This window comes from Atractosteus spatula, chromosome 19 (genome assembly GCF_055471065.1).
Source record: "Atractosteus spatula isolate fAtrSpa1 chromosome 19, fAtrSpa1.hap1, whole genome shotgun sequence".
Lineage (NCBI taxonomy): Eukaryota > Metazoa > Chordata > Actinopteri > Semionotiformes > Lepisosteidae > Atractosteus > Atractosteus spatula.
Genome location: NC_142724.1, coordinates 1,515,043 through 1,540,969, shown reverse-complemented (window position 1 = coordinate 1,540,969; position 25,927 = coordinate 1,515,043). Strand labels below are relative to the sequence as shown.

General features: G+C 50.2%; 1 protein-coding gene across 6 annotated transcripts in view; it reads right to left on the bottom strand.

Moving 5' to 3' along the window:
* Window positions 1-1,447: 1,447 nt before the first annotated feature.
* raly (RALY heterogeneous nuclear ribonucleoprotein) overlaps window positions 1,448-25,927 on the bottom strand; it is a 57,898-nt gene continuing 33,418 nt past the window's right edge. For 4 of the 6 annotated variants that reach the window (XM_088937678.1, XM_088937677.1, XM_088937679.1 and 1 more), the window contains 9 exons: window positions 9,901-10,184; window positions 8,390-8,462; window positions 7,927-7,974; window positions 7,013-7,170; window positions 6,344-6,457; window positions 4,670-4,812; window positions 4,116-4,242; window positions 3,980-4,024; window positions 1,448-1,637 (listed from right to left, as the gene is read on the bottom strand). In XM_088937678.1, the coding sequence (XP_088793804.1) occupies window positions 1,594-1,637; window positions 3,980-4,024; window positions 4,116-4,242; window positions 4,670-4,812; window positions 6,344-6,457; window positions 7,013-7,170; window positions 7,927-7,974; window positions 8,390-8,462; window positions 9,901-10,156 (1,008 nt within the window). In that variant the 5' untranslated portion in view covers window positions 10,157-10,184 and the 3' untranslated portion in view covers window positions 1,448-1,593. The remainder of the gene's footprint in view (window positions 1,638-3,979; window positions 4,025-4,115; window positions 4,243-4,669; window positions 4,813-6,343; window positions 6,458-7,012; window positions 7,171-7,926; window positions 7,975-8,389; window positions 8,463-9,900; window positions 10,185-25,927) is intronic. The other 2 variants (XM_088937682.1, XM_088937681.1) reach the window with 1 other exon arrangement.

Below are 25,927 nucleotides of genomic sequence, written 5' to 3'. Positions count from 1 at the left end.
TCGATTTACTGTTTGTACTACAAATGCATCAAGGAATTGAACCAGTGCTGGTGAAATTCCATAGGTACCCTGCGGACACAGACCCCTGCTAGTCTGCCACACGAGGTAGGCGCTGAATGCCTTTTGTTTCCAGCCGTTCTGTGCGATTTCTGCATGAGTATTTTGTGTTTCTGAGGGGTGTGGAGCCCCTCGAGGAGAGGAGGGCATGCTGCGCTGACGAGACCTTACACTGCTCCTCTGCGAGCGCCTTTGACATTTTCCGCAAAGCAGTCGTGCACCTGTTGCCTAGTTAAGATTGATTTTTTTTCCTTAATTTTTTTTATCATACTTGACATTCAGTAGGTTAATTCACCCCACAGCATGGGATCAGTGAACTTGCTCGTTAATGGGGTGATTGAGTGCTTATGCAACAGTCACTTGAGCGTATTGAGGTTTGACATGAACGATCAAACTAAAATAAGGCCAAGTATGTTTATACTTTCTCTAAAATCATTCTTTCAATTTGTTGCTTAGTAAATCATGTTTCGGCTATGTAAAAGCATTGGGCAGACACGATAGAAATGCATGCCAGAATGCGTCCACCACAGTACATAAAAAACTGTTCTGTATAGCTGACTCTGGATCCAGATGCTCAGCTTTGTTCTTGAAGCATACTGTACGTCCTACACATAGGCATGTGGTAGTAGTGAAGTGAACAGACTTTACCAAGTGGTGGTGTAAGGTTTGCAAACTTTCTTGTATTCTTTGGTAACTGGGCACAGGGAGAATGTGTGCATTCTCAACAAACCAACCTGGCGTCAAACTGCTTTCTGGAAAAACATCCTGAAACAGTAGTGCTAACGTGATAAAATAACCTGTCGTACTCCCAGAGGCAAGGCGAGAGAATCACCCCGTTTACTAGAACTAAAAAGGTAGAGGTCAAATAAGCTGCTGAAGGCGACTAATTTCTTCGAGAAATAACAGCAGGCTAGCAAGCTGCACAGCTGTGTGAACAGGAACCTGGAAGTGTGCCGCGCGGTGGTGTCTCCTCTGCCTGAGGAACAGGTCCGCGACAGCTCCCAGCATGACTGCAGCTCGGCTGCACAGACAGGCCACACCATCACTTGGTTTTTTATTTATTTACATCTGTAAAGATCTCTTGCAGTCTTGAAAATGCAAGCAGAGAAATATGCACAAGTAATTAAAAATAACATACTTTTTTTTCATCTATTTAAGATCAGCATATATAAATAAAACAAAGATCATGAAAAAACACGAGGGAGGGGTGAAGTGGTGGTCTTCACATTGCTAAGGTTCAGTAGCACTCATAAAACTTCAGTCCTTTTCTTTATGAGAACGCTAATCCAAAGTTTCAAATGTTCTTTTTGAAGTATCTTTTGAACCCCATGAGTTTATTACTTTTTATTTGAAAACTTGCCGCTGTTTTTCCCCAGCGTTCCCGGGAAGTCGCGTTGCTCGCTGGGTCTGGCAGTAGAACGGTTTGCCAGGGTGGCCTCCCACTCTTCGGAAGGCTGGTGCGTCGGTCGTGAAGGAGGCTGTAGATAAAGTTTTGACGGCACCCCTTGGTTGTCTGTTGCTGCGATGCCTGTGGTACTAAAACAGTTCGTTTCCGGTTGACATTCTTTCCCAGCTCCCTGCTGACTGGACAAGAAAAGGAAGAGCAGCTATAACATCTGACTGTGGCAAACGGGGGAGCTCACTGAAGAACAAACCCTCTTGCCTGCCAGCAGCTCCCACATGTGGTTTTGTTTTCCTCCACTGCTTTAATAGCTCAGCTGCTATCATGAAATATTTTCTCCTTTGCTTCTCCCCCTATGGAAAAATAATTGGGCTTGCTGCGATAATGGCTCAGGTAGGGAGTGGGCAGGTGAGCTCTCCTTCCCTGCTGGGCGTCACCTGGTCGAACCTGTGAAGACACACAGTCTCCTCTCGGACTGGGCGTACCCCAAAAACGGCCATTCTGTTCCCCCAACAAACGACAAGCACTTGAAATAAGCTACTAATATACAGGGACAGTGGCTACAGGCTACTACACTGCTCTTTTGTTTGTTTTGAACCAAGCCGTTTTGGTTTTAGAAATGGATAACGTAGTCTGTTTTTTTTTCTGGGTATTTCTTTGTCCAGTTTTGCTCTCTGGCAGGGAGTGGCTGCACGGCTGGGTGCCTGTCAGCCCTCAAGACCTGCCGCACACAGGCAGGGTCTGTCGGACCACACCGTCCCGTCCGGCCCCTCCGAGCCGCTCCTCACAGGCTGGAGCAGAGCGGGCCCCATGGCCAGGCCAGCCTGCGAGGGTACCTTGCTGTCCTGCCAGTCCTGGTGTCGGCAGGGCTGGTAACTCACCGTCTCTAAACCTTAAAGTGAAGGGACTGGAGAACAAAAACAATCCACCTCTCACAGCACATAAAGTATTCATTTGCAGGTTGTGGTTTTATCTTAACTGACTTGTTAAATAAATGAGAGATGAGCTCCCACTAAAAAGAACTGCCACCTGAAGTGCAGTGAAGTGCTCGAGCCCCGAGCTCTGGCCCCTGGCAGCGCCAGGCCGGGGAAGGGGGTGCAGTGCTGCTCAGGCCGCAGGGAGCAGAGAGGCCGGGGTGCGGCCCGGGAGGAGGAAGCCAGTGCAGCAGAGAGACAGCGTTGGCCCCAGCATCTCTGCTGCCAGCATGGCGGAGAGCCCGTGAAAATGAAAAACAGATTGGCATGCTAATGGCTTATTTGTTTTGCAGACCTCTGCAATAGCACAGCAGTCACACGTGTATCTCAGTTTTTTTCCTCTTCTTCAAATCTCTAGCATCCTGGCAAGGATGGGGGGGGGGAGTTGGGGGTTGGCCCTGGCTCTTCTCAAATGCAGCCCTTGGGTCCGAACACCCCCCCAGCTCCCAGCACGCGTCCCCAGGCCCTGAGGCTCTTCCAGGCTCTCAATGACAGGCTCGCTGATTTTAATTCTAGCCAGGGCGCATTTGTAAATTAGCTTTCAGATCTTAAAACAGTCAAAGAATGGGATTTGTAATTGTTGACAACCCTGCACACATTTGTGAGTTGCAGAGCTCTCATTATTTCATCGTGTTGGCTGTAATGTAACCATTGATCTCACTCGCTGTGGCAGTGTTTCAGCGGTGACATTCCCATCCGCCTCTGTTCCTCATCAGCCCGTCACCTATTAGGAGCTGCTTGGTCAGAAACGGGGGTCAGCAAGTGGCGGAGCAGGCCAAGCACGGCTTGGTACGGTTGGTGGAAACAGTCCCAAGTTTTAAAAAAACACTCTTTCAAGCGTACTAAGTGCAATAACAAGAAAGGCCAATTCTCTCCACAAGCAAGCAAACAAATTAAAAGCAGTGGTGAGAGCTGATGATTGACAGCTCAGCTGGGGCAGCAGACCCCAGGACCAGGGCTGGACATCCCTGTCCGACACCACACTGCCCACAGGGTAACCCTGCTGTCCTGCTCGCGGGAGCTCTGAGCAGTTTGCGGAGGGATCCTCTGGTGCTTGAACACGGCTCATTCCATCTGAGCCCGTAAAGGTGAACTAACGCCCTGGAGCATGAAGAAATGAACATACTGTACTGTAAACCTACACACACACATTTAATTTGTATTAGTCTTTTGACATAAATGCCAGCTATTGCACTTGCATAGCTTCAATATCACGGCTGCGTCGCAGTTTGGAAAAGTATTTTTGGGATATAATGTTAACCATTTTCATTCAGTCTGCTTGGGGTTAAACTTGTGAGTAATTTGCTGAATCGTTAAGAATGATAACTCAAAGGGTTGCCCCCTAAATGCAGAGAGGGTCTTTATACTCTGTGTTATGTTTGATCAAAACAGCTGTGGTTGTGGTTCTCTGTGACTGAACGACAGCTGCCCCTTTCTTAGCTTTTCATTTCTTTGGCTTTACATGAGACAGGCGAGCTAGCTGGTTTGTAATGAATCAAGAGGAAAACTGAGCTACAGCACACGCTGAGCAAATGAGCAGACTTGCCTTTTATTGTAGGATCGACTCCATTTCTGATAGGTGATTGTTCTCCTAGAAAATTGAAAGGAGAGGAAAAGAGACAGTGAGTGAGCCGACGCAGCCGTGTGGTTTTGCTTCAGTGCTCAGGCAGACTGCAGGACACCTGAGAGCTGCAGCGAGCGCCGCGGCCATCTTGAGCCTCCTTCAGAGGCAGGGCTGTCGCTGCCTGGGGTCGCTGGGGCTGTGGGGCTGCGGTCTCCAGCCCTGCTCATGGAACGGTACACACATTTCTGAAGACAAAAGCAATTTAACTGTGGTCAAATAAACAAGTGGGCTATTGCATGAAGTAAACTAGAGGTCATGTGGAGCAAATATCTGAAGACGCCGCAGCACTCCTTGACCAGTGTGTCCTGAATTGCACCGATGAAGGCAGAGCTGTAAAGTGTTCCTGAGCTGTAAGAAGCAGGTGATGGAGGAGGACCTCTGGGACGAACTGGGCTGGGCTGTCTGAGACCTGGGGGGAGACCCCTGCCTGAGGCGCACCCCCCTACAGCATGGCTTTCAGCGGCCACGCTCCCTCCCCATGCCACGGGCACCTGATTCTCCCCGTCTTCCTCCGTGTCCCCTAGCTGTAACGCTCTCCCTCCCTCCCTCCCCTCGCCCCCAGCCTCGCGTCGTCGGTGACCCCACCCAGGCAGCCGTGGCTCCGGGGCTCACCATGTCGTCCTCGCACTCGTCCTGCGTGACCTCGTCGCCGTCCTCCCCGTCTCCGTTCAGCGGCTCCTCCATCAGCTCCTCCGCCTCCGACGCCGAGTCATCCTGCGAGACCTCGCTCTTGCTCTCCTCCGCCTTCCGCATCTCTGCGGGCACGGACACAGCGGCTCAGCCGGGGCCGGAGCGCACAGCTCCCAAGAGTCGCCAGTCCAGCGTTTATCAAAGGGTGGTCTGGTTCATCCCAAACCTGTTCCTAAAGCCTTGCTCGATCAGTGGCCCTTGGGGCTGGATCTTTTATCTATGATCTGAAACTTACTCAGTTTAACAGATTGCTCGCTTCACTATTCACTGTTCAATTGTATCTAAAAGTCTTCAGACGATTTCTAGGCCACATATAAAAGCTTCAGGACTGGAGACCTCCAAGACAGGGTGAATGTCTCACTCTCATGTGTCTGGGTTTGCCCTCCCAGCACTGAGACCTGAAGTTACAGCTAAAGGGGTCAAAAACACAGTGCGATCCCTCATCACATCGCTTCTCTGCCAGGAAGTATGTTCTCTGACAGTGAAGTATGTTAGGCTCCCAGGTTTTAAAAAGGTGCAGTGAAGCATTAGCTCTCCAGGCAAAACCTTATCAAAGTATTTTCATGAACCCGAGGGCACAAACTAGGAACTAATGTGAAGTGCAGTTAAAACCTAAGAACTGGAGGCACTTCTTTTCTTTTCACCAAGGGTGGTAGGAGTCTGGAACAAGTTTCTTTCAAGAACCAGCCAGATGAAATCTTCAGATCTTTTAGCTGCTAGTAACCAAATGAGCTAGATTTACTAAGTGGTGTCTGCAAGCCGCCTTATTAACTAATTGCAGAATGTTTATATACTGCAGGTGATTATCCTGCATTCCTTAACTACAAACACAAAGGCACGTATTCTTTCCTAGTGAGGCCTTGCATGTGAAAAAGTACAGCTGATGTTCAGAGGCAGAGAGATGGACCAGAGAGGCGCTGAGCTTTGCCACATCACACTGCACTGGAAACAGTCTTACTGAAGCTTGACAACAGCCCCCCTGGGGGTGTGAGAGAGCATGCATTGCTCCACATCGCTTTGCTGACTATTGAACCAATAAATCAGATTTTCTTCCAGGGAAACAAGTTTCAGAAACAGTTCAGTCTGAGACCTCAGTGTATTGTGTCACCCTGCCCTCTGCTGGCCAAGTCTGTCAATTAAAGGTCCCTCACATGTGATTTGTACCTCTTTCCTTCATAGTTAATGTCATATAATTTCCTTAATGGCACTTTTTAACAGAAAGTTCAAACTACAGGAGATGAGCAGACCCTTCTCTGGGTCCATGTGTGGGCCAGATGCACATTTAGACTACTACGTGCACTATGCTGACTCACCTTAAGGCAATCCAATTAATTAATCAATCAGGACCAGTTGAGAGGGAACAACAACAGTTGAGAGGTCCTCAAAAAAACTGCAACACATTCCTTCTTCACTAGGTTTATTTGAATAACTAATAAGCCCACCTTACTTATTCCCTTTTTAAATCTTAAATACCTTCAGTCACATCTCCTTTCAGGGCTCGTTCAGCAGAGACTGAAGAGATTCAGTTCCTTCTCAGCTGATGCCCCGAGTCGTGGAACTCATCTGCGGTTTGTGGGCAGCTGCTCTGACCCTCACCTGTGGCGCTGTGCTTGTCCTCGGTGATCTGCTCCAGCCTGCCCAGCAAGGCGTCGATGTTGGACTTGATCTGGGTGAGCTCAGACTTGATCGCCTGGAGTTCATTGGATTTCACTGCAATTATTTAACAGCAATTATTACACAGCAAACTAACTATATTATATAGCATCTCAAACACAACTGTCCCACTGTAGTAATAATACTTCTGGGACTCATGAAATCTTAGCACTCTAAGCACTCGAAGAAGGGAGGACAGGCAGCACCTGTCGGCCTTGTTTTCATGAATCCTGGCTGCCTACAGTGGGCACTGGCTCCTGCAGCCTAAACACAAAACTATTTTTAATTACGTGCTGTGATTTTGCAAAAATGCAGAACCATGCATGAGTGTTTCTTACTCAGAACATTTCCTGTTGGTCACTACAAGCTGAATCAGACCATCCAAGACCTGATAAAGCTTGCTTGTGTGAAGCCCCTCACTAACAAAACTGCTCAAGCTGGGAAGCTGCCGTCTCTTCGCTCTGGGCTTGCATCATCGACATCTTTTACAGAACAGCAGTTACAGGGGCAGGAAGCAACAAACCCTTTCTGTGCTGCCCGCTCCTGAGTGGGCACAGCGGCTGGGACGACGAATCACACCCCCCAGGCACTCCTGCTGCCCGGAATACTCACACTTCTGCTTGGCAGAGCTGTTGGCGATGGCAGCGGAGCGGGCGAGCAGCTTGACGGGCAGAGACTTCACCCTGCGCACCAGGGGCACGGCGACGCGGGGGCGTTTCACGGGCACCACACGGGGCACCGGGGACACGCGGCCTCGGTACTCGAACAGCCTGGGGCGGGGGAGAGGAGACCGGGCGTGAGAAGAGCTGGTGCAGCACAGGCGTTTTCAGCTTTAAAGACAGATTTCCAGCCACTTTTTTTTATTTTTGGACTTGCCAACAGAATCTTTATGACAATTTGCCACTGTAAAACGTTTCAAGACCCGACGTTCGGCCTTTGATGCCCAGGGCAGAGTGCCCAGAGAGCCCCTGAGCGGGGCAGTGCCAGTCTGAGCAGGGGCTTGTCGCTCGCTGGGGCCAGGAAGCCCAGCCTGTTTGAGGAACTCCCACAGCTGGCACACAGACTGTCTGTCACGGAGATACAAAGTGCCAGACCGCTGCCGAGCCATCAGCATGCATCCACAGCTAACTTTCCCAATCAGATGACCGGAGCCCGGACAGGCCAGCAGCACCGTGGCATCGTGGCGAATCTCAGCCACAATGCGGCTCTAGAAGCCATGACTGACGGAGCCGGCATCGCGAGGCGTCGGTGGTGAACAACCCCGCTGACCTGTCTCGGCGAGCTCCCGCTGTTTTACACATGGGGGGGAGACGAAGCAGCGTCTGTCCGTCTCCAGCACAGCGGTGAGCCCCCAGCAGGTCACCAGCCCCAGGGACCCGCGCTGGGGGCTGGTGCTGGCGTCTGCAAACCCCAGTGAGTCCCAGTTTGCTCTCTGAGCCTTAACACCTCTATCGGCGCCACACCCCAGAGTGACACTTACGAACGCAGCGAGCAAAACCAAAGTGGTTATCGGGATTCAGACAAACCTGTCGTAGAAGTCGTCTCTGTAGTAATCATAGTCGAAGTCGTACCCACTGGAAGGCAAAAAACAGACGATACAATAATCATTAAGGTGTGTAATACAGACAAATGTTCATACCCCTGCCAGCAATGAGCATCTTCCCAGCTCCACTGGGGCTGGCCCTGCAGAGAGGCCAGTCCTGACAGCTCCCACTCCTGCTCTGGACTGGAAGGGCAATTTAGCCAGCTAACCCACCCACGTGTCTTTTGGGCGGTTAGGAGACACTGGAGCACCTGTAGAAAACCCACAGACGTACCCCAGTCCGGAACTGAACCTGGGACCCTAGAGCTGTGCAATCCCAGCACTTACTGCCGTTCCACCCACCAAAACAACAACAGTCACACCCATAGAATCCCCTGCACGTGAAAACTGAAACAGCCACTGAAGAGACAAAGCAACTGAGACCCAGGAAAGCGCATCGAAGTCACCTGTACAGAGCTGCGGCCGATCTCTTCAGGCCCTTCGGCCTGTTGGGCTTGGGCTCCCCGGCCATGTTGATGTCTGCAGGGAGGGGGAGCAGAGGCAGGGAGGCAGACAGAGGAGGAAGAAGGGGAGCAGAAGAGGGCAGAGAGAAAGAAGATTAAAAACCAGGTCCTGTGACATCTCTTATGCATTGAGATTCAGAGGTGACAGCAGGAGTCCAGTTTCCCTTGCACGCAGCGCCCCAGCCCTGTAAGCTGTACGATTGCCTGAACTGTTCAGAATGTTTGAGCTTGCCTCATAGGTTAGATTGTAAAAAAAAAAAGAAAGCCCGTATATTTTCTTTTATAAGGGCTTGATTTGGAAGGAGTAGTAGTTTCAGTAAGGTCAGTAGGCCACAAAAATAAATCTTGTACCCATTACACTTCACTGGACCATGTGCCATGTTTTCCCCCTGGAAACAAATTCCCTGTAATAAAGGTTCTGCTTTGGGTGCTATAGTACTTGCTTACTGCAGGAGAATTAGCATCACTCTCACCTACTCTTTCCACCTGCTCATAAATGCTTTTAAATCTGCTCTGGCTTCTGGCACGCAGCTAGCGGCACTGAATTTCAGGCAGCATTTCTGAATTATAAAACTAGCCCCAGGCTCAGACAAAGTAATAAAAGCCATGATGAATTTAACATCAGGCTCTTTGGTAATCTGGATTTCTGGCGAGTCTTATGAGCCCCTTCCTTGGTCACTTGGCAGTGTGTTAATACTGCAGGTCAAATGATGGTTGATCATGAGAGAAGGAAGCACTGCAGGACTGATTAATAAGTCATTGTTTCCTTAGCTCAACAGTATTCTGAGCCAGTGTCAAGATGATTCATTACTGATCTCTGCACTTGCAGTGCGGGTCTATATCCACTGGGGGGCAGTGCAAACTCACTTTGTTTGCACATGTCTGAAATGGAAACTCTTTTGCCTCTCACATGTGCGAGACTTGATCCTACAGCACCCATTTTCCACAGAACTGACTGTGCGGCAGGCAGGGCTTTGCATTTAAGACTTCTGTCGCATCTCTGTGATAGGAACAGTATACTGTTGCAAGCAGCAACAAACGGGATTACAGTGAAACTGCATAACTTGTGCAGAGGCAAGGAGTAAAAAAGCTTGTTAACCTGAGCATGAAAGGAGACCTGCGCTGGGGAGGAGCTGAATGAAGGCACAGTCTGACAGGATCTGCTGGAGACTCTCTCCATGAGGTGCAGACACCTGCAGGTCACACACCTGACCTGCTTTCATTCCTGCTTGACAGTAACAGCTGCAAGAAAAGGGTCTTGTTTTTGTCATTTCAAAGGCCCTGCACTGCCCAGAGCCTTTTTACTGAGGAGAAGAACCTTCTGTGACACTTGTAACCAGCTGGCCTTCAAACCCAACCTTCACACACATATGCAGCCATCAAACGTAACTACTGCAGGGCGGACTCAAACCAGCCAGCGATGCCAAAGGAGAGCAAGCGGAGAGCGGGCGTACCCAGAGTCTGCCCGGCCAGCACGCGGCCGTTCTCCCCCAGCACGGCGCCGCGCGCGTGCCGCTCGCTGGCGTACTGGACGAAGGCGTAGCCCTTGTGCACGGAGCAGCCCAGCACGCGGCCGTACTTGGAGAAGATGGTCTCCACGTCCGACTTCTTGACCACGGCCGTGTTCAGGTTCCCGATGAAGACCCGCGAGTTGATGGACTTGGGGTCGTTCTTGTTCGTGATGTTGCTGGCCTGGACCTTGAGAGACATCCTTCTGCTTTTCCTCCTCTTCTTTCAACTGCGTGGGACAAGAAAGGAGGAACATGGCAGTCAAGAAGCAGGGCTGCGACCACATTTCAACCAGCCAATAACCACAGAGCTGCTTGACACCACTGTCCCCCAGGAGGTGAGGACGCAGCACACTGAGTGGACACTGAGCGGACTTCTCGGGCTGACAGGCATGAGGTCAGCCCTGGGGGTGAGGTGAGACACTGCTCCAGTGTGACCGCACAGCGGCTAGTTCCTGACCGACCTCCCCGCCTCCCCTTCCTGACTCCCACTGCACTCCCACTCCCACTCCCGAATCACAGACCGCGGCTAATCAGAGCCTGTCCTCACACTCGACGACCCTCACCCCCTTCTTGGCTCTGCTAGAAAATGACATTACAGGACATGATATATAGGATAGAAAATACATTCCAGCACTGAATTCCTGCTGTATAATATGTTTCTACATTAAAGAATAATGAAACAAAGGGACAATGGAGAGACCTGAGGGAAGCATGTGACACCTGCTTTCCCACTCCTGACTGTAGGAGTGACCTGCGGCACCGAGGTGCACACAGCCCAGCGAGCTTCTCCCCAGGCCCTGTGGCAGCGCTGTCCCAAAGGGCTGGGAGGCAAACCTGCTCGTCTAACGGGCGCCCGGCCCTGCTGCTCGAATGAGGCAACTCGAACGAAAGCCACTTAATGGCCTGGAGAACTGCCAGTCACTGCTGAATAAAACCTGGACCGGAGGGAGCCAGTGTTAAAAGACACCGCAGGCGCCAGGTACGCCGCCCCGGCTGCTATTGACTTCAGGGCTGCTCCGTTCATTCCCATCAGGCCCTGGGGCTTGGCGGCAGTCTCCGCTTGACGTTCTGCTCAGAAAGGCGCCCTGGCTGGCTGCTGGCGGAACTGGAGAGGGCTCACAGTCCCCCAGAGTCCCGCGCTGACGTCGTGGGTGGATCGTCACCAGACATCAGAGAGAATGACCAACCACACGCCATGGCCCGATTATACAACCCTCTTGCATCATACTTGCACTGCAACCAGCAGGACCTCAGGTCCACAGAACAGAGCGCATACAGTACCTTGAAAACATAATTCTACAGCAGCTGCAACTGATACAATGAACCTTCTCTCTAACAAGAAGAAAAACCAAACGCTGTGTCTCTCGGGGGCACAGGGAGCAATCTTTTCCTTCTGTCAGTGTCAGAGGTGTTGAGAGGTTAGCCCTTCCCCTCTGTAGACCTCCGAGTTTTGAACTTGCCTCTCAGTCAGTGGCCTTTCCCTGAACCCAAATACTGTAGGTGCCAACAGCACTATACCTGCTTAGCTCAGGCACAACAACACTACACCTGGTCCCCTGCTGCACAAACGCACAAACAGGACTGCACACCTGGTCCCCTGCTGCACAAACGCACAAACAAGACTCCACACTGGCCAGCTTCTGTACTGCAAGGGTCTAGAGTTGCTGTTCCTCCTGCTGTGTCGGCTCCTGCAGCAGGAGCAGTCTGGCTCACATCTACACAACAGGGTCGCTGAGCTTCTTGCACGGGGAACAGACCCGGGGGGGGGTTTGCTCAGAGGCGTCTCTGCTAATGCAAAATGGCAGATTATATCGGCTAAGTGGGCTGACCAGAACACAGGTGCAGAGCCTCGTCTCCCTCTGCAACAAAAATCTTGCTTCTATTTTTTTCCCCCCAACAGCACACAAAAAGCAATAATCTAATGCGGACAAAACATTCTCCTCACACAATGAATTTCAATAATTAAATTTCACACAGATTCTTCCACATCCATAGCCAGTGAGTGTCCCGTGGCCCCGATGTGCGAGATTCGGAGGTGTTTCACCAAGGTGCTTGTCGCTGCGCTGTGTCACCTGCAGCCCCAGGAAGGCAGAGGCAAGATCGCCCGAGGGTGTGCACACGTGTGCTCACACACGCACGCAGACGTACACGTGCAAGCGCTGATGCGTGAGAGCGGTTCTGTTTGTTCCCTTGAAGTAGAAACACTTATCAGGAAGCAGAAGAGGTGCACACAGATACTCTGCTCGCACTACAAAAACGTCTCTTGGTAAACTGACATTTTTATTGTAATGTGTACAGTATGTGCAAAAACCCCGAGCTGACCAGAATTCAAACTCAAAGAGGCACTTCACGAACAATGCAGCACAGTCACTTTTAGCCAGCCTTTGTTTTGTAACGTACTGAAACAAACAATGTCAATAATCGGTGCGACACTTGACATGGACCGCGGTTGCTTTCTCTAATAACCCTTGCGCCTGGTGTGCATGTCTCCTGCTCCTGGTGTTCTGCAGGGGAGCCGGGCTCCCGGCCCGGAGGGGGCCGCGAGGGACACAGCTGCAGAGCTGGAGCGCAGCAGGGCGAGAACTGCCGAGGGGACAGCCCCAGCACCCTCGGAGCACAAGCCGGGCAGCGCTGTGGCATTGCTGGAAGAGGGCAGCAAAACCAGGGAACATGGAAAATCGAGGGCTGGTGGAGGGAAAGGCTAATCGACCTGTCTATCCCTTTTTCCCCCCCCCCCAAGAAAGATGCCTTTCTTCTGCTAACCGTTAATGGAATATCAAGGGATAATGTTCTGCTTCACAGCAGGGTACACCTGGGGCCGGGGCAGAGCAACACCACTCCAGTAACAGGTCTCCATCCTTAAGAACACTTCTATTCAGCCACAACTGCTCTGAGCCTCTGAGCAGGTTGTTTTGCCTTTGTTAGCCTGAATGTAGCCCCTGAACGACCAGAGTGAGTTGTATCTGGCAGGATCTGGTGGAATATCCTGTCCACCGGAATGTTTATACCCATAATTAGTGTAACCTGGGACTCCGCCCGAGGAAGTGTGTGAAATCAGAGGCCACCAGTGGCCCCGCCCCTGTCTCACTGTATCTAGGCCTGCTTCTACCTCAAGTACTCCTTGAAACATCCAAGATTATGAAATAGTAAATCTACAAAAGAAAACAGAACACTATCAGGCAGCCTGCCTTGTGCTGCCCTTGGCTGTTTTAATTTATTAAAAATACTGTCCTCACAGCTCTGTAATGTTCTACAAAGTCATTAAAACAACCCCTTAAAGAATAATTTACGTTACGGAGAGCAAACCAGTTATTTTATATTCACTTCTGCAGATTAAAGACAAATTTTGAAACAGATCAATAACAAAAACAAATTAAAACCTGCGATGATGGAGGAGTGTTGGTGGAGGAGGAAGGGGTGTGTGTGTGTGTGGGGGGGTGCTGCTCTGCACTGGGAGGAGCAGGATGGGACCCTGGCGGCCGCGGTCCCTGAAGGTCACAGTCCGCCCGCTTGATGCGCAGGAGAAAAGGTGATTGATCGTCTCCCCTGGGGGATCCGGTGAAGGTGCTTGCGGCTCCACTGGGCGCCGAGCCGGCACTGCCCTCTCCCCAGTCATTGACTTTCCAGTGCTCATTCGGGGGGGGGGCGAGCCCGTGTCCGACCTTGTGTCTCACGACAGCGCTGCTTTCCTGCTGGACGCCTCCTGGACAGCGGGCAGGTCTTGTACGGGAAAGAAAACGCCTTTTGGATTCATTTAACAACACAGTTTAGCTTTGAAAGCAGCAGAGCAAGTCAAAATGATTCAGGACCCCCCGGCGTCAGACTGAGCAGCTACTGCTCGACAGCCCACTGCAGGGGCCGGCGGCGGCAGTGGCGCGTGGCCGAGACGCTCCACTCCTCTCCCCCGATGGAAAGGAAACATTCCTGTCTGCTGGCCGGATTTAGAAAACGAGTCACATTCATTGGACGGCTGTAATGAGAAAAACTAATTGCGGTACGGGTAGGGACTCTGCTCCTTGCCAAGCTGAGCTCAGACAGTGTGGAGGGCCTTGGGCCGGAGCTGGTAATCCCGATAACTCCGCGCGGAGCTGCCCGCCAAGCGTCTCGCTCCGGCGAAGAGCCGGATAATTGAGCTCTAGGCCTGCCCGCCGGCCCCGCGCCGCCTCCCCCCTCCAACGCTCAGATCCCGAGTGAAGAGAGGAGCTCGTTGTGAGTGTGCGATGGCTGATACTGGGCTTGTCCCCCTAAGCCCTCTCCGAGCTGAGCCGTGGCGAAATGTATTCAGTGTTAATAAGCCGTGGCCTCTCTGTAACCCCGCAGCGTGGCTGGACGCGGCTCCTGCAGAATCCGGCTGAGCATGCTCAGAACAGCTGGCCAGCTGCCCAGCGGCCTGAACACAAGGTCACTGCAAACGTGCGAAGGAGTCTGGAGGGAAGGGAAGGGGTCACCCATAACCACTGACAGCAACTCCCAGTACACACCCCTGGACAGAGACACTAGAGTGACTGCTTGTTTGGAGTGGAGGGTCAGAACCAGACATGCTGAAGTCAAACAAAGTGCAACTGACAAATAAGTGTGATGCATATTTTCTTCTAATTCACATAAAACATGCGAATGATGACACTGACTATTAATTTCCTTACTGCATGTTTGAGGTTTTAATTAAATTGTTAACTCTTCAAGAAAGTGTGAGTTTGACGGCTACATTATATAGTATGAATAGGACACCGTGACTTATATAACTGTATCCCTTATTATATGCCGATGGTAAACATTTCAAGGCATATCAAGGGTTACGCGTGCCTAATTCTGCTGCTAGGATATTCTCAAAGCTAACGGCACATACTGCTCATTCATGCTTTGCTATTTTTAGAAGAGGCAAAAAAAAAAAGAATATTTACAACTCCAAAATGCCACAGTGGGAAGGAACAGAAGCCAGGGCTAATTTTATTCTGCTGTTGCTTCTCTGTATCCATTCATTTTGCTTCTGTTGTCGATGAAATCGTTTCAGAAGAACCAGCGCTCCAGATCTCCCTCCGTATTCCTGACGAAGTGCGCCGGCTCTAAATTTAGCTCCCTGCCTCGTGCTCCGATTCGTTCACGCGACACTCTTCCGCCTTGCGGAGCTCACAGGGCTGCCAGAGGGGGGGGGTGAGGCCCGGCCGGGGGGGCCTGCCGGGGTCGTGGCCACACAACTGTCTCACCCCTCGGGAAGGGCTGTCCAGGCACCCGTCTGCAGCAGCACCTTGCAAACATGGTCACGGCTGCAGGGGAAACTGCAAACCCCTCAGAGGAAAGGCTGTGCTATGCCCACCGATCCGTTTTCACACCTCAAGACTATGTGTTCCACAGTCTTTTCAGTGGCCTGCATTCGCGAATACTTGCTTACCCATCAGCTGCTTTGATTGTTAGTGCTTTATATTATGGAGCAAAAAACAAAAACTAACAAAGGTCTCCACAGGAGCCGACAGAACTGAGGTTCAAAGGCTGGTTCGGGCTTCAGGCTCACAAGCACAGTCCTCTGCACAGCGGACTGCGCTGTCCTGTCCTCACACACAGGTAATTAAATGCCACCACCTGAATGCCAGGAGCGCAAGAATCAGGAACTACTAAAATAGCAGGCGATTACGATACAATAGGAATCTCTGAAACACAGCTAACAGGGAGTGATGGAGAAGAACGCAGCACTGGTGGACACACAGTGCTCAAGAGAGACAGGAAAGATGGAGGAGGTGGAGGTGCAGCACTATGCATCAACAAGAGCACTGACCAGGAGGAATCATGGGTCTCACAATTCATAAGGATCAGACTTCTAAATAAAATCAAAGGACAAGGGGCAACAGACCACCAAATTCAGAGATGGAATATATCATCTAGCCTTATACAATGAAACCAGGGATGTACAGCTCGTGCAAAGGAACAAGTTATCAAGAATGATTGTAACATCAGCAAACACTGCAGAAGCTACAAAGGAAACTCAAAAAGATCCAGGCAGAACTCACGACTGGTCAGACACCTGGCTGACATGTGCAGAGTGATACACTCATGCTGCAAAAACAACCTTGAGCAGTGTCCCGAGGTGGAGCAGTGTGGGGCTCTGGACCGGCACACTTTCCCCATGTCAGGCGGCTGGAGTCGGTGGGCCGGTCCAGAGCCCCACACTGCTCCACCTCGGGACACTGCTCAAGGGAGACAGAAGTAACCATAGCAACACCAGGCTGCACTCCGAACATTCTGCTTCCAGGGGAATGAGCGTGTTCATCTAACAAACCTGTCATTTGAATCTGGGGTGGCTCATTTTTCTATTTAACCTTTTAATAACTGTCTAGTTAGTGATATACATATTAAAGTGATCTTCATCATGGCTTAACTTCTACATAAAAACAACAATAATATTATATAGCTGAAGTTTCAGAAAATGTTAATGTTTATAAAATTGGTGACCATTCAGTTATCTAAGAGTGAGTAGCCCTAGAGAGATATACAGTATCCTCTAGAGCATTGCACACTAGGATTATTTAAAGCCTTTACACTTGCACAATTACGTGTGTGCACAGCTACAGTATATTTTCCGCGCAGAGTAGTTATTGATATTTAGACACATGGCTTTGTGATTCATTGATCATAGTTTTAAAAACATCTCCTGGCTGTAGACAAATTAGCTGGCTTGAGAATCCCTTGGGGACACGGCAACAAGCTTCTGTTTGGCAGATTCCCAATAAATGGATAAACCACACGTCCAAGTGCAAGAAGGAAACAAACCGAACGCTCCTTTAGAGATTAAATTATGACGGACCATCTGCCATCTCCCCAGTACCTTCCCTGGGTTTCGGGGCTGTCGCTCATTCGGATGAGGATCCTGGTATGGATTTAAAATTTGCTTAGCCAAAGAAGAAAGGAAAATTAAATTCCAGACGGCAACAGCTTCACGAGCCAATCGGGATACAAGCAGAATCCGTACAGATTACTGGCAGGACAGCCCATCACTGTAGCAGAGCTCAGCTGCGATCATCTTCCACATTCTACTGAAGTGTGACGTGTGGGCTTGAGTAGTGTACATTGCCGGAAAAGAAGGCAGTTTTATTTTTGTCTTAATCCCTTTAAGGCCTTCATACACATGACTACAGGAACGTCACCCCTTTGTCTCTGACAGCCCAGGCGTGCTGGGGTGTAGCGTCTCCCCAGTGCTTCCTGCACTGCTGTCAGTCCACCGTTATAACGACGCCTGAACAAGCTTTTTTTCTCGCGCTCGTGGCAGTGAAGCTCCAGGTTTATCCTTCTGTAGGAACAAGCCCCCAGGGATGTCATTTCTCCCGATACGCTGAGCATTTGCGCAGATCTCATTCTAGATGTGTTTTCTTTAAGGAAAACTAACATGATTCAATGCCACTAACTAAAGATCCAGAAAACAGGCTTGACAGTAAAGTAACAATTATACTCCTGAGACTTAAACAGTTTCACACCGGGAAGGATCTTTTCAATTTTTTGATGGCGTCCTTTTCGCACTGCAAGCAAGAGGATCACTGTGAGGGTGGGGATCTGGGGTCCCCCCTTTGTCTTTTTAGTGCTCCCTGGATGTTTTTAAACTGGGCGTGACTGGGCAGAGCCTGCCCGAGGGAGACAGGCTTCCAGCTGATGCCACTGTGCCGCAGCGGTCTGTTCGAACCCGCGCTCCGTCCCGGCGGAGAGAGGCCACGAGGCCCGCCAGCGCCGCGCAGGGAGAAACCGCCACGGTTCCCTGCAAACGGAGTTCCGAAGTCACAGAGCAGTTTGTCGTTCCTGAGCCGGGAGCTTGCCGGGGGCCAGGAAGAGAAACCTGCCGCTCGTGTCAAACTGCGGAGGCGACAGGCCTCCTGTGCACAAGGCGCCCTCGCCTCCCCATCCATCACGCCGACAGCGCCGGCTCCTGCACGCCTGGCGATCAGGGCGCGGGGCTGCCAGCCTCCCCGGGGGCAGGGCGAGACGGGCGATCGGCTCGCGCCGGCAGCACTACTTCCCCACACAGAGCGCAGGCTACTGAGGCTGGGATTCGCAGAATGGCCGTACGCTGGTGCCTCACGTGCCACATCGAACGCCTTGGTGTTTGCAAGCAGCTGCATGTTTTGTGCAGCCTGTTCCCATAGTGTGGTAATTGAATATTGCAGAATTGTAGAAATGACGAAGCCTGTCTAATTAGGTACAATCAGTCTGAATACATCAAGGGCTACTTAGTAGTGATTTGTATGGCCATGCATGTTAAGATTTTACACTTTACAATTTTTCCATTAATATTTTTTAAGGCATATCCCAGTCTTCATGGCAGCTGTCCATCTCTAATCCCAATACGCTGGAATCGCAGCGTTACAACAAGCCTCCCCAGGAGACTCGCGGTTACTGTCAGAGAAGAAGGCCCTTGGGGTATCTGCCAACAGAAGGTAGCTGGCTCTATAAATAGCCGAGCTGGTTTATTTACGGTGCTGCTCGCTAAACCCGACCCCTTCCTCCGGCTCGGCCCTCGCTCCTCTCCCGGATCACTGCAGTGAAATCCCTGGACACGGCTCAGTTAGTCTCCTCTTTCCTCCTGTCATTCTCAAGATACTCTTTCACTCCACAGCACATTAGAGCGCCGATGGAGTGACCTACAGCAGCTGAGCTTCTGCTCCAATGACGAACCACGCGGCAGCAGAGCAGGAAACCGTGCTGGATGGGCTTTGTGCTTCCCATGTCAAGCACACCATTATGATTGATGGTATTACTCTTTGAGATGGTAAACATTCCAAAGAACACCATAGCAGAATGGCATACCGTATAGAGTACCATGATAGTACATCGTAGCACCACATGGAATACCGTGTAAAGGTCTGCTCCAGCATTTTGGATGAAAGCCTACGGTGCATTCCCGCTATGCTATCGCAGCCTGGGACCTCATCTGTAACTCTGCTCTGCTGCAGAGCACTGTTGGTGTAACAGCAGCTCTCTCCCTGCCAAACACACCCCCTCTATAAACCATGCAAATAAAACCAGACAGCTTAATCTGCCACAAGGCAAGTGCACAACACTAGGCCACCTAATTAAAGCATCAGACTTGCAACACAATTCATTGCATTTAAAGCCCAGCTGTTAGCACGCTTCTTTTAATCAGATAAAGGTAATTTGATTCTCTCAGCTCCAGTGGGAGCACGTCCCAGGCCACTTCCTGCTCGTTCCGATTTTTTTCAATGGTTTATAATGTACAGCACTTGCCCACCAAGAGCCAAGGAGCACGCGAGAGAGAGAAAGAAAGCAGCCGACACACAGGAACGGGAAGAGATTTAACCGGAGAGCACCCCACAAGGGAGCTGCACACTACACAAAGGGGCTAGATGAATTTCAGCTTCGTGGGAATAATTCCAATTCCACAAGGGCTCTGATCTGAACTCCTTGTAACAGTTAATCTCACTGCAAGAACAAAAACACTGTTGCAGAAGCCTCCCACGTTCTGAAGCAATTACAGTTGTAAAGCTGCTTCACGGGGACCTAAAGAGTCTCTGCAAACACCAGAAACAGGGGTCAGGGCAGTTGCTTGGACAAAGTGAAGTCGCTCCCCGGGGAAGACGCCAGACTGCAGACGCCAGATCCTTCAGCGATCGTGTCCTCTTTGCTTGCCAGCGTCCGCGTTATCGGTGTGCGTGCCCTCGCAATCCCAAGATTAATGCGCAGCGGCGGGCTCATGCCAAGGAGGCCCTTGTAGATGGAGCAGCAGGTGCTGTAGTCGGCACCCTCCTCCTATTGCTGTGGAAGGGATAAGTCCTACTGATGGACGCTGGCCATTTATTACTGGCTGGTATTGCTTTGGTCTCGATCAGTTTGCTTTCCTCCCCTTGTTTCCTATGATGTACGAGGTACAGAAACTCTCATCTGTCCGCGGGGCAGGTTCATTTATCCCGTGCTTGAAAAATAGATGGTGTATGAAGTGTAATTTGGTGCTGTAGCGGAGCCCTGTCCCTCCAGATGTGTCAGGGGAGTTTGATTAAATCCCCTTTATGGGAAATCAATACTTTCTTCATTAGAGTTCTCCGTCTACAATCCCCGCTCTTTATGAGCACGTGCCTCCATGCAGGAGGCCTGCTGTGCTCTTTTGAGGAGGCCGGCCGGCCAATGACCAGTCCAGGCCCCCGCACTGCATTCTGCAAACACTTTGATTGTGTTTGCGCAGCTCCGGTGGATTTAACATGAGCACAGGAGATCCACATGCAATATAGCTGAAATGCTAAAGCCAGCCGCAGTCGATAGCTGAACAAACCTCACCCCGCACATTTCAGCTGGGTGATGACAGCTGCCATTCACGGCTGTGTTAAGCTAAAACTGCTCTGTCAATTGCCCGTCTAACTCTATTTCGGGAAATTACAGCAAGTCAAAGCGCTGCTGTCTGTCTCTTTCCATTCCTCGAAGATAAGAACACATTAGCGTTTTTGCACTTCTCAGAGGAAATAAACTTTTATGTCGGTCCCATGCGAGTCTTCTCAAAGTGCCCACCCACAGACACACACAGCACCTGCTGAGGCAGAGATCAAGGGACAGCTGTCTGAAGATGGGAGGGCTTCACGAGTCTCTGGCGTGACTGTATGGTCTTTGGTAGATTTAAAGAACACACAAAAATTAGAATTAATCCACATCCAAAGAAGACAGAGAACGACTGATCACCAGTACGTTTAGATCTATTTTTTAACACATTTTGATGGAAGACGTGGAATAGCATTACAGAAAAACATTAAGAAGACGAATCAGGGCATATTGGAAACTTTAATCTTCTGTACACCTATATTGTAAACCTACGAGCTCCTTAATCTTCTGTAGAAGGCTGTATACCTATCTCTGCGTGGCGTCTGTGGTGCACACTCCTGTGCTCTTATCAAAGTCAGTGATATAAGTTTGGCGAGTTCATCGAGGTCTCCGGCTATCGATTGTGGGAATTAATATCCAGGGATGGACGCTGGGAGTGAAATATTTAATTTTTCTGTGAAGAGGTGCCAGCTATACTCTGGGTACTTCTACCAGGTTGTTTTAATGAGTGTGGAAGTGTCACCTGCTGTCAATTCTAATTTTGGTGTAAGAGCTCCCCAGAGGCTAATTTACTCCTCCAGTCGCTATGAACTTCCAATTTACAGATACTCAGGATTCTGCGTGCTTTGTAACCAGCCAAGCCTCTACATCTGTCTTGCTGTGGTGCGCTGAAGGGTAGGTTCATTATCCGCGGCTTTATCTCCCACACTTTCAGAGGACATCCAAGGTTTCCGGTTGCGGATTGCAACATTAATCAACGCTTCTTACCTGCTAACTTCTTTTTTTTTTATCAGCCCGATCCAGAGCAAAGGGGGCTACACCAGCTCCTTAGCGCTGGCTCATCTGCGCTGCCTCGTTCATCACTTGTTTTTCTGGTCCCGTTTCGTCTTGCACAACTTAAAAGGAACTGACTGCTGTGGGGTCGGCTGAGGTGTGTCTGTACCGCGGGGCAGGGATCCAGCGAGGGCTTGCAACCCACCGCTCCACAGACGCAGCGGAAGACGGCGGCTACGGGGAGGAGGGGGATATTTTAGACAGGAGAAGTGGGGGCCGGAGAAGGGAGTCTACCCACAAATTCACAGCGACTGTCCGAAGTGTGAAAACAGTGGGGGTGAGGTTCACTGTGATCTGGGGGGCTGCAGCACGAGTGCAGACCTCCTGCGACCTGGTTTCCCGCCGCTGCCCGCTGCCCGCTGCCCGCCGCCCGCTGCTCGACGACTCCAGGTTCCCACACAGCCCAGTGCTCCAGAAACACACAGAGCGCTCGGCCTGCCGAGCGCAGAGCTGGCTGCAAGAACGGAGAAGGAGTCCAGCGCCTGAGGCTCTTACAACCTCCCAGGGCAGCTACTGCAGAGGCATCAAAATCAGACCGCGAGACAACTCAAGGCCTCACAGCGTTCAGCGTCCCGCACCACTCTGAGGTGTATTAAAAGTGGTTTAGAAGCTTTTTTCTTTTCCATGAAACTGCTGGATTGGGATTTTTTTTTCAGTTCTACAAAAGGTGTGCAAACGAAGCTAATCCAAGATCCTATCCTTAACCACGGAAACTCCTTAGAACAGAAAAACATTACACTGAGCAGATCTCTAGCCATCTTGGTTTGGAGAGGGGGTGGTCATGTGGGGGTGTCCCGATTCTCCAAAACGTCAGCCTAGAGAGTGCCAGTGGAGGAGCTTGAGTTTCAGAAGCCATATGGCCTGCACCCCATGGGTCCAGCAGGAACAGCAGCAGCTCACTCGCACAACGAGGAAGAAAAATGCTACTTCCTGACCTTTGTGGGTTAATATTGCAGAGCAGTTTCTAAACACACACCGTGCGGACCTTGACTCTCTCCGAGTGTAATAAATCACACTTCCAAGGGCCTGCTGAGCACATACACTAGGCCTCTGACCTCACCATCACTCCCGCCCTGCGGACGCAGGGAGCGGAGTGCAATGCATTCTGGGAGTCATCAGTGCTGACGCTCATGTCCATGCGGAAGGGCGGCTGGGAGGCTCATGGAACTGCTGTGCCACCTTTGGCAGCAGGGTGGGCCAGGGGGGTCCACCACAATCAGATCGCGACAACCGCAGACACGGGCCACTGTTGCACTGAAAGGACAGGCCTGGCCCACAAAAACAAGCACAGGCTGGAGCACACACCAGCACAGTGGAGTCTAGCAGGTCACACAAGGGTCACACAGACGCTCACCCAGAAAGCTGACCTTCCGGACACAGGCTCTGTGGGTAATGGAACTCATTCTGCTGTGGGGTTCTATGGCTCTGACACACAACTGTCGAACCTTGGCTGTAGCTGTTTCCTCTAATGTCCTCTGCTGATGGCTGTCTCGGTTTTCTATAGACCGGCCTTATCTTGCTGGTGCAAAAACATGGAGCTCTGAATGACCACAAACAGCTGCAATGTTCTCCACTGATATTCATCTGTAATCTCCTGGGGCTAAAGTCTCCAGTGCCTACACATAATGAATTAAACCCATTAACGGTGCTTGATTAGCACACACACCCTGCGTTTGAACCACTTGTTAGTGCTTTAAACAGATGAACAGACAGCAGCCTCCCTTTCCCCCTCCTGCCTCGCTCCTCTCTCTCGCTCTTTTAAACTAAAGTAGCTAACTCTGCTGACTCAAATGAACACAATCCATAACTATTCCCCAGGTAACTGCATCCACTCGCCGTCGAGCGTGCACAAACTGCAAACGTCCAGCCAATTAGGAAGATGTTTTCTTATCTTCCCGTGACAAATCTAATTTGTAATGCAGAGCTGTCGATAGCAATTCCCTTCTCCCTTTTTTTCACGCGGAATTTTTTTTTTAAAAAAGAAACAATAAAAATGAGGAAAAATAAAAAGAAGGGGGCAGTTTAACCTGACTTCTGACATTTTCAAAGTCCTGCAGAAAAGCCAAAAGTGGCAGAAACAAGACTCATGAGCACTCAGGACCATAAGAGAAGAAGAGAAACAGCTGCAGTGTGAAACTTGTTTCTATTATGTACACATTGGATACATCCTGCTTAAAAATCAATGAATAAAAACTGTCAGTTCCTTCTGTGCCGGGCTTTACAGCACTATCAGTTTATACTGACTGTACTGTGAACTGACACACTGAAATTCCCTGCAATTCCTCGATCGATTCAGCTCCTTGTCCACGCCCCATTCCTCAAACTGCCGCTCTCGAGAGGCGATGCCTTGCTTCTGCTGGTGGGCAGGTAAGTTCGTGAAACCGGGGAGAAGCTGGACTGTACGAAACGCAGTTGAATCTCACTCACTCACTCACTCACTCACTCACTCACTCACTCACTCACTCACTCACTCACTCACTCACTGAGCAGGGCTTTGGGGAGAGCAGCCAAACAGCGTAACAATAGTTACCGAGTGATAAGCAGCAACAACAAAAAAAAAAAGATTTAATAAAAAGATGAAAAGGCCTTTTTTCAGGAAGTCGGTCTCTGTGTGCATGATGGTCTCGGGCTCAGAAAGGAAGATTTCTGATTTGGCTGCGAAGTGACAGAAACGTGCGCTAGCAGCCTGTGATGCGCAGCAGACAGTATGAACCCTGGCGTATCTGAAGAAGAGGTCCTGGGATCAATAAGCTACTAACTACCAAACGAGCCGCATGGACTGAAGGGCTCCTCTTGTTTCTCTTCTGGACCATTGACAGTACAACACCTCCCAGTCTCCCCGGCTCGCCGGTGCCCCTCCAGGACCACCTCTGCGCACCAGCTACAACAAATGACACACAAATCCAGACTCCTCTATCCCTTTAAAACACCAGCCACATGCTCCACTGTCAGCCGAGGACGAATGGAAGATCTCTAAGCTCCGAGAGAGGCGACTGGTCCTTTCAGAAGCACGCACAATCTGAGGTTCGTATTTCACATCAACATGAAGAAAATGTTGTCAATTAAACCACAGGGATTAATCACTGATTGGTAAATGAAGCTTGTATAAACTACACACTTAGGAAGGCATTAATAATCCCACTTAAAGGGAATTCCTTACAAGGGACATAACTGAGGTTTAGGGTCCTGGTTATCTCTGCATGCCTCACCCCTTTAACCCCTCCAGGATTCTTCTCGATTTCCCCTTCGAGACCAGTGTTTCAGCTCAGCAGATGCAAGAGAAGACTAAAAGTGGAAGGCAGGGCTGTAGGGATTGATTTAGCTTTTCCAGTAATTAGATTTCTCCATTCCGTCTCCTGGATATGACTCTCACACGCACAAATATACATTCCACTGTCATAATGCGCTGGAGATCATTCCTCCACAGGAATTGGTTGAGTGCTAATTTTATTTTAATTGAAAGAAACTGCTTTACCTCACAGGCAATTTATTTGACGGTAATCAAATCACATCTTGACTGAGGCAAGCAAACTCGCTCTGCAACATCAGCTGTCTCTGTTCTGACTTCCCTTCAAATTCAAATCAGACAGAACACACCAACCCCCCCCCACACCCACCCACTCGCCCATTGGGGACACAGCATCTAATAACCTGAAAGACACAGCTGATCGCCAAATAAAATCAGCTCTTCCCTCCTGCCGCAGAAGTTCTCTTCTGTTTTCCTTGCGATAAAATCATTTTCAAGATTCTCAGGGGACACAGAGAAAAAACACAAGCCTCAGGACATTCAATATGAACTACAGGGTTCAAAACCTTCACCTCCAGTTTCAAAATACCTCACAATACTGCCTGACAGGACTATATGGAGTTTAGTGCACTACACAATTGCACTGACTTCATTAGATGCTAATCCATTCTCCACTAATTTTCTACGGGACAGATAAATAAAATGGAACACTCAACACAGCTTGCTTTTGTAGTCCTCGAACCCCCACACCCTTCCCAGCACAGGAAGCGTGTGTGTGTGATTTGAGCTCTGCTGATGAGTTACTCAAGTCAAACAGCAGAAGGGAGGACTTTCCAGAAACTGTCAGCACTGTCACTGTGTCCACTCCCTGTGTCTGCGGCCTAACTGACCAGGCAGGATAAGCACAGACACTTGCAAGGGGTGTCTTAGGACATTGCTGCAGAGGGGTCAATACAGTCTGGCTGTGCTGCAAAATGAAACTGGCCTGTGCAGTCAAGGAGGGTCTTTCTGGTCTGATTCTTAGACAAGCAAGGAAAGGCAACACAATTCCTGGTCTACAGAACAGACATCAAGCAAACTGAACTGAGGTGCACACAGCACCATGTTAAATATTCACCTGCCACTAAACCGGGCTGTTCTGCTACAAGTTCTTGTTAATACTGCTACCTCATTCGTTTGTTGAGCAGCAACTGTGCTACTAATAATCCCGACCGGCTTTGGAGAATAAGGAAACAAAGAAGGAGATATCTACCCACGGTGATACATGCTCTGAGAAAAACTGTAGGTACTCCAAGGATGAAAAGTCACAAAACAAATCAGCATATTACTGCCTTCTCAAAGCCAGAGCTGAGGCTGCTAGCTGCTGAT